Source organism: Morone saxatilis, unplaced genomic scaffold, assembly GCF_004916995.1.
Source record: "Morone saxatilis isolate NCDOM2014 unplaced genomic scaffold, NCSU_SB_2.0 Contig15, whole genome shotgun sequence".
In the NCBI taxonomy this organism is placed as follows: Eukaryota; Metazoa; Chordata; class Actinopteri; family Moronidae; genus Morone; species Morone saxatilis.
Window position 1 is genome coordinate 5663085 of NW_023339707.1, and position 14987 is coordinate 5678071.

General features: G+C 42.6%; 1 protein-coding gene across 1 annotated transcript in view; it reads right to left on the reverse strand.

The window, feature by feature from the left end:
* agrn (agrin) overlaps window positions 1–14987 on the reverse strand; it is a 247613-nt gene that overhangs the window by 60888 nt on the left and 171738 nt on the right. The window contains exons 8-9 of the mRNA XM_035656665.1: window positions 7673–7894; window positions 476–673 (exon numbers count right to left, since the gene is read on the reverse strand). Of these exons, the coding sequence (XP_035512558.1) occupies window positions 476–673; window positions 7673–7894 (420 nt within the window). The remainder of the gene's footprint in view (window positions 1–475; window positions 674–7672; window positions 7895–14987) is intronic.

A 14987-nucleotide genomic window follows, 5' to 3' on the forward strand; every position in this document is an offset into this window, starting at 1 on the left:
AGGGACGGGTCAGAGTGTGATGGGTCAATGCAAAAAAGGAAATATTCATTGAGTTGTTTTGATGGATTTCACTCACACCAGACCTTAAAATGCTTCTCTGAAATAGTAGAATGGTCATTTCCTAATTGCAATGCATGCAAATTCCTCTTGTAATATAACCCTCACTTAAATCTGATGTATACATTTTCCCTCGGTAATTCCCTATCTGAATACCCTGCAATTTCATTCAAAGTTTGTTGAAATAAGAACTGCCTGCCTGCAGCTGTATGAGGTTCCTGCTGGGTTCTACTTGCATTTTTTATATCCACATTTAATTTATAGCTTGAGAAAAAGAACTTCATAAATTTTTATTTCTTTTTTCTCTTATCACCCAGGATTCATACGCACAGTATGTCAAGAATCATATACAATAAACAATACGTATGGTACACTGTAAGCATTAGACACACACTGTTTAAATGTATGCATTACTTACTGCACTCTCCCTGGTTGACCACTCGGAGGTCCATCTGTTCTTTGCAGGCCCGGACATGCAGCTCACACTCGCTGTTGTAGGTGGTGCCATCACTGCCGCACACAGGCTGGTGGGACTCCACACACTCCGATGCACACACACATTGCCCGCTCTGGGCATCGCAGATCGCCCCGAAAGAGCAGTTGCTGCATGCCTCATCTAGATGGAGATAAGGAGGAGGGAAAAGGCTTAGCATATGTGTTTATGGTTGTGTGTGTGCGTGAGTTTTTAAATGACTTCGGTGGCAAGTAGGCTTTAATAAATACCCTGAACTAGAATAATATTAAGCCACTTTTACACATTTTATTATTTACTTTATTTTGGTGTTTGGTAGAATTAAAATGGATCCGATTCATTGTATGCCATTAATCTGTAAACATACTCCAGTGCATTTCCAAGTGATTTTACTTTTTTATAACCCCTTGAAACATCTCTCAAATGGATATAAATTTGCAAAGGAATCAGTTTTTGCCTGACTACACGTCCTTAGCTCTGCATAGTTAATCTCTTTACGGTACATATTCACAAAAACCAATATTTATGCACTTCTGTGGTTATATTAAAGCAACGTCTATCAAGATAATGTTAACATGCTATTTTCAGATGCAGTAAATATATATGTATTTATTTTCTTCAGTGTTTTAACATTCAGAATGTGAACTACAGCCAGAAAACAATTGAATGGTAAAAAGTTGTCTTTTCTTTATGTCACTCTTGACAAGCTGTATTACTGACAGCTGGTGTAGTGCTTAATGATGCAGTGCAGCAGCACAGATACAAGTGCACAGATGCAAAGTTTCCATACTGTGCGGAGAATAGGTGTAAAACTTTATTGGAGTCCACCTAAGGCAGATTCAATTGATTTGAAATACTTTCGAAAGGCACAACTCTGTCTATTAAAAGGTGTCACAGTTCACATGCATGTGAGTGCTAAAAACCAAGCCATGAAATTCAAAAAACTCTCCACAGATAGAATTCTACTGAGGCGCAGATCTGAGGAGGATGGAAAAAAAGAAGCTAAAATGCTGAAAGTTCCCAAGAGCACAGTGGGTGCCATCACTGAAGGAATTTGGAACCACCCTAAAACACTTTTTCTAGAGCTGAAATTAAATAACTGAACAAAAAGAGAAGATCAACCATCTCTACAGCACTCCAACAACATGACTTTATGGGAGAGTGGTCCGAACTGAAGCTACTCCTGAGAAAAACCCACATGACAGCCTGGCTGCAGTTTGCCAAAAAACACTTAAATGACTCTGAAAGCATGAAGGAAAGATTCTCTGGCTTGATGAGACAAGAATTGAACTCTTTGGCCTGAATGCCAATTGCTGTATCTAGTGAGAGCCAGATACTACTCATCACCATCCCCACGGAGACGCATGATGCCAGCACTTCTTTTCACATCTTTTGGGGATGCTTCTGGGCAGCAGCTTCTGGAAAACTGAAAGAATTGAGTGAGAAAAGTCACACTTTTCTGGTTGTATTCATCACTTTGTAAGGTTGTTCGTATCTGCTTATAAATATGCCATTTTCCATCGCACTTCAAGACTGAATCAGGCAGATTGATGTCTGTATTCTCTTTCCAAAAGACAGTGCTGAAATACCCAAAAGGCTTAGAGAGCTTTTGAGACTTTCCTTATTAGTTGGAGGATTCACTTGGATCATCTCTGGAGGAATTGCCCACTCAGGAGGCAAAGATTTTCCCTGAAGTAACAGCAAGGCAGGATCAGACATGTTCAGGGTACTGGCTGATGTCACGTGGGGGCAGAAAATGAATGAGCACGCAAATGCGAGGCCCGGTACAGAGACAGGGCTAGCAGTGGATGTACCTCTCCCTCTGACACCAATTACACCTGGAGGATTGCATTAACACGGTTCGCTATCACATTCAATTAGGGGCAGGCTAATAACCGCTGCTGATTTAGCACTAATTGAGAGAGGCAAGGCTGGCCGCTGGAACCTTCCACATTATTAATCTGTTTATTACTCTTTTAGAGTCTTTCATTTCCTTCATCTCTCTATCTAGTGCTGGCATCCACTCCCATCTTGGATTAACAGCCTTGGCTGTAAACTAGATGCAGAAATGTGTGGCATTTAACATACAGTGTATTGCCTAAAGGAGCAATATATTATTTATTAATAGAATGACAAATGTCTTTGAAGTCATACCTAAAGATTTGCATGTGCAGAGCGTGCAGGACCAATGTTTCACCTACAACACCGAAAAAGTGATATTTTGTTCTGGGGCTATTATTCATGGTTTGGGCTAGGCCACTTATGATATTTTAGACAAAAATGTGCTTCCAACTTTGTGGCAACACTTTCTCTTTCAACATGACAGTGCCACAATGCAGAAAGCCAGGTCTATAAAAAAATGTTTTTCCGAGTTTGGTGTGGAGGAACAGTGCGGGCCCACACAGAGCCATCCAACACTTTCGGGATTAATTGGAACACCGAATGCAAGCCAAGCCTGAGCATCAGTGGCAGCCCTCACTAATGCTGTTGTTTGCTGGATGGGAGCAAATCCCTGCAACCAGGTTCCAAAACCTTGTGGAAAGCCTCCCAGAAGAGTGGGGACTGTTATAGCTACATATTAATAGCCATAGTTTTGAAATGAGGTGTTAAAAAATCACATATGAGTGTAATATCGGGGTATATACTTTTGGTAATGTCTAGTCAAGTCTAATAATTTATGACTAAATAATAATTTATTATCAGTGATCAAATGGTACTCCTTTTTGTTGGGCAAAGACAAAGAGGCTTTATAATAGCTAGGGTTTTCTGTAACGAAAATAAATAAACATAAAATATAAGTGTCAGTAAAATGGGGGTTGCTGTGGTCATGGCTCCACTGTGGTTACGGCAGCTATAAATCAGGAAGTGGTGGTGGTGAGTGTTGTCCTTTATCAGGCCCTGTGTCCTGATAGCAGCCCTGCTTCTTTATCAGCTCCTGCCCCTCGCACCTGGCTCTCCACACTGCCTGATCCTCCAGACAACATGCATCGCAAACAGAGAGGAAAAGAAGAAGAGCTTCAAAGCCAGGAGAAGGGGGGTTATTGTCACTATTACTGCTAATGTCTGTCATCTCCAAGTCTGTCATTACTAATTTTGAGTTTCAGTGAAAAACAGTCTGTTTCTCTCTCTGAAGGATGACAGCTTCACAACCGTAAAAAAATCAGACTTTAAGGTAAAAAGTCTGGCAGGCTAAGCATTAAGACACACGCTCTCATGACGTTAAAAAGTTAAAGGTAGTGTGCTAACATTAGAACCTGGAATCTTTCATCTCATTCAAATACCTTTCATGTCCACCAATACAAGAACCTCTCTGTCCTGGGAAAATACACAGTATAACACAGTGTGTCCAAGATCAAAGTAAGATATTTCAAGGCCTTCTCATGCCAGGTCTAATAAAATCATGTATCTCAAAAAATAGCCCAAAGAGTAAACTAAACATTGTAAAGAAAAAAAAAAAACATTACAGCACGACAACTCAGCTAACCACCTGATTCAGACCAACTGCGACTCAAAGGCGGCACCAAATGTGACCTGCCTCTGGCTGCCAGACTTGGATACATTTTAGATGCGTTGAGATAGGCTGAGAATAAGCTACACTTAGCAACACTCAGACAAGCTTGGAGCCAGCACTGGCACCCAGATCAGTGGAGTTGGGATGATATTTGTGTGCAATTCATCACAATCCTGGCATAAGCTGTTGTTTCGCCATGCCATTTTGGTACCTGAGAAATTCAGATTTCTAAACCATCCGTCTGTACTTCAGAAATGAAACATCTTATTTGAAAATGTTTCAAAAATGCAAGCAGCTCAGAACCAGACATCACTGTGTCACAAGAGCAGCTTTTATTAGCCATTAGCCACAATACTGTAGGTTACTACTGGATGCATTTGTGTAATGTATATAAAAGGTTAAAACAAATATTAATGTGGAGTCTCCTTATATGATATATACCTTTCACTTATTTCTATATCTCCTGCCATGTCTTGCCTCTAACTATTAAACCAAACTTTTTTCCTCTGCTGCTAGAATTTAGTCAAGGTCCCCTTGAAATCCTGTGGACCTAAAGTTGGGAACTACTGATGTTGGTTCTTGCACTGTGACAGCTTCTCTTGTTGTGTTTGGTGGCAGCATTTGTGGCTTTAGAAGTGAGAGTGAGAAATAGGGGCAGGTTGGTATAAAAAGTGGCCTTGAAAGCATGAAGGATTGTATCATTGAGGAGAAAAAAAAAAACAAAGACCCTCCAGCTTTACAGTGTTTTGTTGATATCCTCACCGGGGAAAAAAAAAGAATTGCATCTAGGGGGTCTGGGTGGAGTATTACCTCTGGATTAAGCAGAAAGAAGTAGGTTGGTTTGTGTTTTGAAGGCTTGTGAACATGCCTGGGTGATAACAACTCCCCCGTCGATACCTGCCTGGCTGGTACACTATTAACTCTGCCCCCCACTTTCTCTGCTCCTCCTCATCTTTTTTACCTCCATCTCCTTCTCTCCCTGCATTTATTACTTTCCCCTCCCTCTTTCCTCTGCCCTCTACTCTCTCTCTGTCCACTCTGATGCCGCTGCTCCTACCTACTGTATATTTCTTACTCAACTGTGTATATCATTTGAAACACCCATGGGAGAAAAAGGGGGGATTTGTTATTTCCTTTTCTTAAATGATTCAGGCGCCTCTGCTCTCATATGTTTGGGTAAAGCTGGATGAACGGGCCTTTTTCAGAGGCTACTGATATTCAGCTGGGGGGTCTATTAACCAAGCACACTTCTCCCAACCCACCTTACAAGGTCGGCAGCCACTCAAATGCAGGAGGAGGAAAAATCTCAGAATAATAACAAATGTCACTCATATTGCTATCGGGTTGCACCTGAGCTATATAGATAACCACTATTTTTCCAGCCCGGAGGGAAGGAAATGAAATTATGGCTGGGCCCGTGAGAGGCTGCAGTAAGCCACACACATAAACACACAAGGACACATGCACACATTATTTTCCCTATTGTGGCACCTCTTTCCCCTCTTAAACTATTGCTGCCCTCACCTGCCTTGCTTAAGCTCCTACTTTTGAGTCTGGCAGCCATAAATCTGACAGCTTACACATTATAGTGCATCTGGATGGAAATAACAAAACAGAGCCTGTAAACAAAAATAAACATTTGTGATGGCTATTTCTGAAATCACAAGTATAAAAACATATACAGACCTACTTAATGTTGCCGAATGAAGAAAATGGAAATGTGGCACATAATTGTTTTAGTGGAAAAAAACTAAAGCAATAAATTGAGATTGGTAAACAAACATAATAATATTCCTAATTTCTTATGCTCTACTGCAATTGAGAGATAGGGTTACTTAACAACCTGTGTATCACAGAAAATCCTCCCTTCATTCACCACTTTCTTCTGTTGCACTTTTAATTCCAGTACTTCCATCAGCACCTGAAGGCAGCATACGTTCTTCTCCTCTCTCTCCTTTTCTGCTCCATAAACATGTATAGTATATTAGTAGTGGGAATGGGCTGTGATAATTAGGTGAGATAATAGCTTAAGTCAGTCAGTTGTTATGGTGCTGAATAAAGCCCAGTAAAGCTGTGCAAACAGCCCAGAAATAACCCACATTATCATCGCCATCATTCCTCAGCTGGCTCGCGCCTGGCAAGCCAATGCCTCAGCATTTTTATGGCACCATTGCGCTGACGCAGGCCTGCTCCTCTGGGAGCCAAGAACCATCCATAGTGCTGGATTACCGACAGGGCCCTCCACTCCGCCAGCTCGCTCAGCCCCTCCCTTTTTGAAAATAAAGACTATTCATTACTGCAGAGGGACCCCGGGCCGACAGACCTGCCGTCTACCTGCGGTACGGCACACGGAATTGAGTCAGCCCGCCTGCCCACCGACCAAACACTGCTCTCGCTCCATTTCCTGTTGGCATACATCCTTAGGTGCTGGATTTCAATTTAGGGATGGCTGGGAGGGGAAAATGACAGATGCAGTACGCGAACAGGGGGAGCATAGGACCTCTCCAACTATCCCTGTCATCTACTCAGCACAGAAAGAAACTCAAACCACTACTCATTTTACAAAACAAACACACTATCTCGTACAAACAAACCCGACCCATAAACTGCACATTTTGGGACAAAACAGTAGAGTACAATTTCATACAAGCAAAGTGAGAATAATTCAGTTGTATTGATCATTCAGCGAACTGCTCAGCTCATCCACAAATACGGCACCACAGAGGCCAACTCATTTTCATTGTTATGGTCTTCAAAATATGCAGGAAAAAAATCTATTGTAGTAAAAATGAGGTTACTGAGAGACTCGGGCCAAGGGGCTAATAACTGCTGTACTTCTGCCCAGTGTGTGTGAAAAGCGAATGGCTTGATCATAGGCAAGGAAGAATACTCAATCACTAATTACAGTCTATGGGAAAATTGGCCTTCCAAGATGGCATTAAGCCATCTAAAGTATTCACTAAGAGGGTTTACCAAGCTGTAAAAATCTGTCTGTATGGCTGTGTGCCTGCATAGTGGATCTGAAAATATTTTTACCACTTGAAACTCTATTGCTGGTGTACTAATGACTAGCTGATACTCCGACACTGCAAGACAAAGCAAAGTGACTCATGTAGCCAATTACAGACAAGTATGCTATGCATTCTCTTTCATCTGGAGTAAAGAGCATCTTCACTTAAAGGTCAAAACTGGCAAATTGGTGTTGGTATAGAAGGGCTGTATAAGAGCAGGAGGGAAGAGATGAAGAGCAATTGACAAGGGATCAGGAATTTTCTTAAGACCTGAAAATGCATTAAGTGTTGTTTTGACTTTGTTGGATTTAAAATGGGAAGCCCCGGGGGGTCACCATGAATACAATTCCATATGTGTTAATTGTTAACGTCTGTAGATTATGCCTCTGGGTAATGTAGTACTATTAAATAATTGAGCTTAATTATATTTCACAAGGAGAGATGTTTCTCTACCTGTGAGCATTGATTCACATCATTTCTTTATGAATTTTTGACGGTATGGTGTAATGTTACAGCATAATGTATACATTTGTTACATGATAGTCACAGGCAATTCATAAACAAGGTGCCAGCATATTTTAGTTCTGTAGCTCTGTGGTGTTTTGTCGAGCAGTTACTCACCACAGGGTCCTTTGTGTTGGATGTGAATGGTCCTTTGCAGGGCACAACCCATTGCTCGCATCTCGCAGGGACTGCCGTAGCTGTGGCCATCGGATCCGCACACTGGGTCGGACGTTTGCGGGCAGGCCTCTGGGCACTCGCACACTGGCTCGTCGTTCTTGACCACGCACACCGCCCCATGATCGCACACCTTTTCCAAGCAGGGGCTCGGTATGCTGAGATCTGAAGGTGGACCACCCAAGAAATAGAGAGAAAAGTTAGAGGGGGGATTCTGAACAGGGTAGATGGTAAGCTGAAAGAAATTAAAGTAGTGGTTGGAGAAAGGTCTGGGGCTGGAAAGGGCATAGGTGACAGGGAGGTAGATTAGAGCATAGCCACATGAGTGGACTGCAGGTTTTGTGTTAGAAAAGGTTTGGGGTATGTTAAGAGATATGATGGAATATGCAACACAGCCCTAATCCTGTGACACCTCTGCTTCCTCAGCTTCCTATGTCATTTCCTCGCCTTTGTGCCTATCCTGATGTATCCTGAATCTTTGAAGAGTCCACTGAATCCGGTGGCATGAGGACAGCGGATAAAAACATGGCCCTGTAGCACAATGGAGATGAAACAGCCTACCAACAATGGTTGCACAGCCTTTTTTCTTTCAGGCGAGTACACGCCCGGATTAATTGACGTTCCCAATGTGCCCCTTCAAAGGCTTCCATTTGCATCTCAGTGAGAGCCACCGCTTCAGCCAAAGCTGGTTGAACTGACATGGAGGAGCGAGAACAGGAAGAGGAGAGAGTGTGCGAGAGAGAGAAAATGTGGAGACCGGAAAACGAGAAAAAAAAAGAAACAGGCAAAGAGAAGAAAGAGCCCTCTGCTTAATAATTCAAAAAAGACAAGCTCCTGGGCAGAGGCAGATATGAAATGTGAACATCACAGAGAGGTGTCTGCTTCAGTCTCTCCCTCTCACGCAGTAGCTCCAGCATGACTTCATTAAAACGAGGACTGGATTTTGCACCTATGATTCTCGCTAGCATCAGACGGGTTTAGGCTTGGCTGACACAACCTGACTTGATCAGGAGGAGGGAGAAGAAACCTGAAAAACGGAATGAAGAACACTTTGATCGCAGCCTCCCATCCTGACTCAATCAATTCTTTATAGCTTTATGTGTCAATGAAAGTATTACAAGGTATTGTGCATACTGAAAAAGGGTAACAGTGTGTGTGTATCAGCGTTGAGGGCTTGACTCGATTGTTAAAAGTGGGAGCCTGAAGGTAGGATGGTATGCATTCCTGTATCAAGAGTAAGCAAGAGATGATAGCCTGGCGCCATAGTGATTTTCATTTGGAAAGCTTCACGCATGAGGGATGGATCACTCAGCTAAATGTGGTGTGTCTGCAGATTAGAAGAAAAAGCAGACGGAGGCATCAAATAATTTTTGATGAGAAGTGCTGGTGAAAATTGAAAGAGGTGCATTTTACATCCAAAGTCAAACTTCTTCCTTCTCTAGTCTACCTTTTGTTTCAGCTTTTGTTAGAGTGGTAGGGGTGCTGTCATGGAAACTGCCCCTTGTAATGACACCACCCACGGCTCCATCATTATTGTGACCATTACGGGATTACATGGCATCACAGGGGGGCAACTTGGCGTGCTTGAAGCCCCATGTTTCATTTATCAGCTCAGAAGTGTTCAGTAATGCCTCTGCTCGTGGCGCTAATGGGGTAAATTATCAACTGATAAGACAGACAGAGGCAATTAGATTTCACTCTGATTAAGGCGGTAGGGAGGGGTATGCGAGAAAAACATCAATGTCACCTGAACATGTTAAAACCAATCCTCTGGACCATCTTTCTAAGTAATGATAGAAACTGAGGTATAGGTATTAAAATAACAAAGAGTAGAGTGGAGCATATAGGTTGTCCACTACCTCCTACTATGTTGTGGCTGTAATTGAACAAATCTTTCCGGATTTTGAGCAAGGACACAGGCTCTCCCATTTTGGAAAGTGGATGTTTCAATTTAGGAAGCGGAACACAGCTATTGATTTCTGTGTTTTGATGCCAAGCTGCTGTTTCAGAAACAGCTTGGAGGTGCCACATAAATATGTAAGCTGCAATGCTGCTTAATTTGGTACGGCTTCAAAAACAATTGATTCCCCGTGATCTCTTTTCAACGCCCTGTGTGTGTCTGCTAGCGAGTGTGTGCGTGTGTGTGTAACAGTCGTAAGCTTCTGATCCGAGCTTAACTGTACAACCTTGGCCTCCATAAAAGTTCACCAGCCCACTTGCCAAGGACAGGCTCCTAAAACACAACTGCAGCCTCCGATAACGCCTTAGTCTCCCATTCTCTTTGTTTCACACACATAAAGAAGATGAAAGAATTCCCCTCCAAAACTAATTTTTTATCATCCTCCACCTCTGGGGGGCAAAATTTCCGCCTGATTTATTAACTAGAGAGGGTGTAGGAAAAAAAAAACAGACAAAGCTCCCCAAGTGTAAAAATCTTATGACACAGTTAAAAACTGAAGCTGTCTTTTCTCTCTCTTGGATGCGGGCAGAAGCTTTGAAATGGCAGCCTGTCACAACTAAGGCTTGTGGGATGGTGTTCACAAGCCTGTTCCAGCTCTCTTTTCTCTCCCTGGTCTTCTCCCAGACACTTAAATACATCTTCTTCATGCATGTATCACTGTTTCTGTCAGGCAGGTCCAGAATAAACCAAAGTTGGTTCCAACCAAGCTATTTATACATGAAAATTAGCTTGACAGTTGAATGGGAACATCTGTAGTGCCAAAGCACAGTAGCCAAGGCATTGTTTTAGTGGCTGAGCAGGTGCAGTGAGTGGTCGGCTGTGGCAGTGGAGAAAAGTCAGGAGAAACAGCGAGGAAAAAAAAAAAATCCAAAAAACATGAATAATTCTTTCTAATCAAGGATTCTGCTCTGCTAGTGTGCACTCAGCTCTGTTTCTGTAGCATGACGCCAGTTGAGAGGACTTTACATTCTGGGTGTCACCTCAGTCTGTATCCTCTGCTGCCAGCCGCCATGTAACTTTTCTATTTTAATTAGTGTGGTATTTTAATGGCACGGCCCCGCTTCGGGGCTTGGAGGGGATTACTTCAGGTTAGGCCTCGCTGTGTCAACTCGTCCCTGCAGAGGCAGTGGTCGGCCACGTCGAACACTGAGAGGACACGTTCCTCTGATGTACTGATATTGGCTTACCTGTCTGCCTGAAGTATCATTACTGCCCACTTAGTGGTGTTATCTGACGGGTAAAGTGGCGAGGATGCCACAGTGTAACTTTTTAAGCCTAACAACCCCTCGTTAGGCCGGTGTGATGGCATAGCAAGCTCCGGCAGGGCTCTGGCTGTGATTGTGTGGTTGCCGCAGTGAGCAGGCGTACACTGTTAACCCCCCGTAACATGTCTGAAATGCTGGGAGATTATTTTGGCGAGAGCTTCCTCCCATCTCCGCTCAGCTCATACATATGTTAATTGGACTTTCCCCCTCGGGTCTGTGTGCAATTCCAAATCGTTCCCTGTATTATGCAGGGCAGTGAATCAGTGTAATCCAGGTGATGCTGGTAGTAGCCAACTGGCAGGCAGAATCACCTACAACTGCAGCCCATTACAACACAGGACTCCAATGGGGCGCAGCCAATCCGTAGCAAGCCCCGCCTTCTACGTTTCTTCACCTGCAGGGCTTTGATCCGACTTCCTCTGCCTCCCTCGCATTAAAAACATTTATGTATCATATTAGTCGAGGGAAAGGGAGGTGCAGAGAAAAGGCTATATTAGCATACAGCAAAAGGCATACCCGCGGGCTGTGTCTGTCTACCACTGAATACTTATCACAGGCAGAAGGTGAATCGAAGCCTCTTTGTGCATTTACAACTAAGAACGTGCCGCTCTTCAAAATGGAGACAAGCAAAAACAGCGTGGGGAAAGAAGAAAAACAAGCTGGGATCCCTGATCTTCTGACATACAGTATATCTATCAGTTGTGACAACCACAACACTATTTGTTTAATGGAAGCAAGTAATTTTATCATTGGGATGTGTACGCCTCAGGAAGTTTCAGGTGAAGATTTCTCAGACTAATGTGGAAATGGAACAACAAAGCTCAACGTTTATTGCATCTCCAATAAAGTTAAGAGCTACAGCATGAGTAAGAGCTCAGAAGAAACACGAAATGAAATGAAAAATGTAGAAATTGGAAGAACTCCGCAGTTGATCACTGCCCGACGGCATGCAACACCCACAATGCCTCTAGTAACTTCTGACACCCTGTTGACCCACATTTCTCTGCAATTTCTGCACGATGACAGCCTGCGGGCTGCAGTAAGTGGACTGGCGGTCCCTAGCTGCTGTCAATCTGGCTCCCACAGCACTTCCTCTAATTAACTTGATTAGGAAAAACAGCACTGGTGATCTCAGGCTGACTTAGATCCTCAAGCTCCACAACTGTTTGTGAGTCCAATCACTGCAGCCGGCTGAGATGCTAATCAAATAAACATGCAAATGATAAAATATTCGGCGCACAGAGTCTTGACACCTAAGGTGACTGATTTTCCTTCCCAGCTTTGCAGAGCTCTTTGTCAATGACAATGTGTCTGCCGCTGAGTGATTTTGAGTTAACCTCCGGAGGCGACAGGCAACACATTTCAAGCAACTCACTCGCACTTGCACGAGTTTTTCTGCGCTTGCAATCATCCACTCACGCACACACTCAGCTGTGTACACATGACATGACAAAAGAGAATAAATAAATAATTTTTATTTGTTTTTGGTTTTTGTTTAGGAAATTTTAAATATTTTAATATTATTGATGATAAATATTTTTTAATAATGTTAATTAAATTATTATTATTTTTTTGGTTTAGAAAAGTTATATAAGTGTTAATATGACCAAGAGGTATTACTGCAGGCCCTGTAAGTCAATCATTTAGTGCATATTCAGTAGTATCATTGAATCTCTTTTGGTCATGTCATGTGTACCACCACACACGTCAGCTGTGTCACATGACATGACAATAAAGAGATTCAAAGTAGCTAGCTGAATATGCACTAAAGACCTTGACTTAACAGGGCCTGCAGGAAAGACCCTCTGGTCAGGAAGTAAGCACTGATATAACTTGGGCTAAGACAAAAAAGGAATACTAAGATTTAATTGAACATTTTTATTAAAAAAGTAATTATTTTTAGTCTGATACTAAATTTAAATTTTATTTTTAAAATGGTTTATTGTGAAAAATGTTTTTGTTCCTTAGTGAAAGTCGAAGTGAAGCCTTCAGAGTAATTCTATTTTTATTATAATACACTTTATTAATAATACATAAATAATACACATTTTTAAGCGATCAGACCTGTTCACTATCTCCCCTACTGCACTGCAGAGCTTTCTGTATCTTTCTGTACTTTACTGGGAATGCTGCTGTCCATTGCACACACACATACACACACACACAAACTCTAAACAGTGATTGAACCATGGCTTTTCAGCACAGCGATACTGTACAACTGCAGATCCTAATATCTTTTCATAAAGCTGCAGGCAGTTTATCTCGGGGCCGAGCAAAAGCACATTAAGTCGAGTATGTTACACACAGGTACGATGAGGAGCTGAGGACCCACTAAGCAATTTTGATCATTATTGGTGAAAGCACTGTAGAGATGTGGAGCACTTTCTGTGTCTTTGCTGCCAAATTCATCAGAATGTCACAGCTTAACTGTTTCAAGTACTGATATTCTGTCAGTGAGCCTTCACACAGGCCACATGTGTTTGCTTCTGTATGTGGTGAACTATGAACTCATCTTGATCCTACAGTTTTTACGGGTTAGAACAGAAAAAGCAAGAAAGAATAAAAGCCTTTGAAAACATAAGCATGCCGATGCACCTGGATGGCTTGTTCCTCCTCTAAATATAGCTGAACAATTACAACAACATTTGCCCAGGCTGCACGCACACTTCCTTGTTTAGTTTGTGCTCGTACCCTGCTGTGTTGACATCACATGGTAACAGGAGAGGAAAAACAGGACTTCACTGCTTCAGTCAAAAAATATTCTTTATGTGTTCCACGCTGTGAAACACTTAATCGACATTGTCTGTATGGATCTACAATCAATTATAAATTAACCCCAGTGGAGTTTTCTTGCCTTTTAATCACACTCTGGATGTTCTTTTTCAGCGTGAGGTTGAAAAGAACTGTGACATGGTAAAAGCTCTATAGTGAAGCAGGTGATTAGAACTCCGACAAAATCATTATGGTGGCAAACATAATGAAAACGAAGCCTGGAGTAAAAAAGAAAACCTGTCAATAATTTTAACAGTGAGCAGTGAAGTCAGCCGATGTGTCATCTCATCTGGTGATGACAAACATCTTTTCTTCCTTCAGTGTCACAGGGCTTTTCTATTCTATCTCAGGATCCAAGGCTGCAGACACATTCACCCTCTTTCCCAGCATCCTACTCTGATTCACTTCCAGCAAATCCTTCACAGGCTTGCGTGTTTTCTCGGACATCTTGAAGATTTGTGACAGTGCCTGGATGTGAGTTAATCAGCTAAACGCCACATGGTGCCTGCAATCTCTAAATTGAAGAGCCTCAGATATCAATCAAACACTTTTCTGGGGAGGACAGCACTCGGGACATTATAGACATTTGGGTTCTTTGCATGACCATTCTTTGTGGAGGCGAGCGCCGACAGGGGACGGGTGACATTAGGCGCTGTCACCCACATGAAAAAGAGATTTACGACGGTGTCAGAGCTGAAGAATTTCATCCGTTTGACAGCTGGCAGGACGATCGATCACCCCGCCCCGCGCACCACTCAACCAATGAAACCAGGAAAGAGATCATTATTTATCAAATAATGATAATTTAATATATCAAACTCTTCCTTTTCAGCTGTTTGAAACTCTGTCTGAAGCCTTGAGTCTCTGTGTATGTGTGTGTGTGTGTGTACCACGATGACACAGCGGTCATTGTGCAGTTGTCTTTTGACACTGCCAGTCACTGTCAGAGCACCGGCACAATAGAGCACAAAAGAAGTGTGTGTCTCGCACTGTATACAGTGTGTGTTCCTGCCGCGTGATCAGTGTGGGCTATTGATCGATCTCAGACAATTAAGTCTTTTCGAAAAGACACACACACACACACACACACACACACACACTCCATGCATCCCTTGGGCGTCTGTCAGGGTTGTGAATATCTTAAGTCTTTTGGGCAGTGCTATTACAGAGAGGAATCTCTAGCTAATCTGGACTCAGTCGTACTAACACACTGGCAGTAAAAAACAAGGACATGAGGGACAGAGAAAGAAAGAAAGAAAGA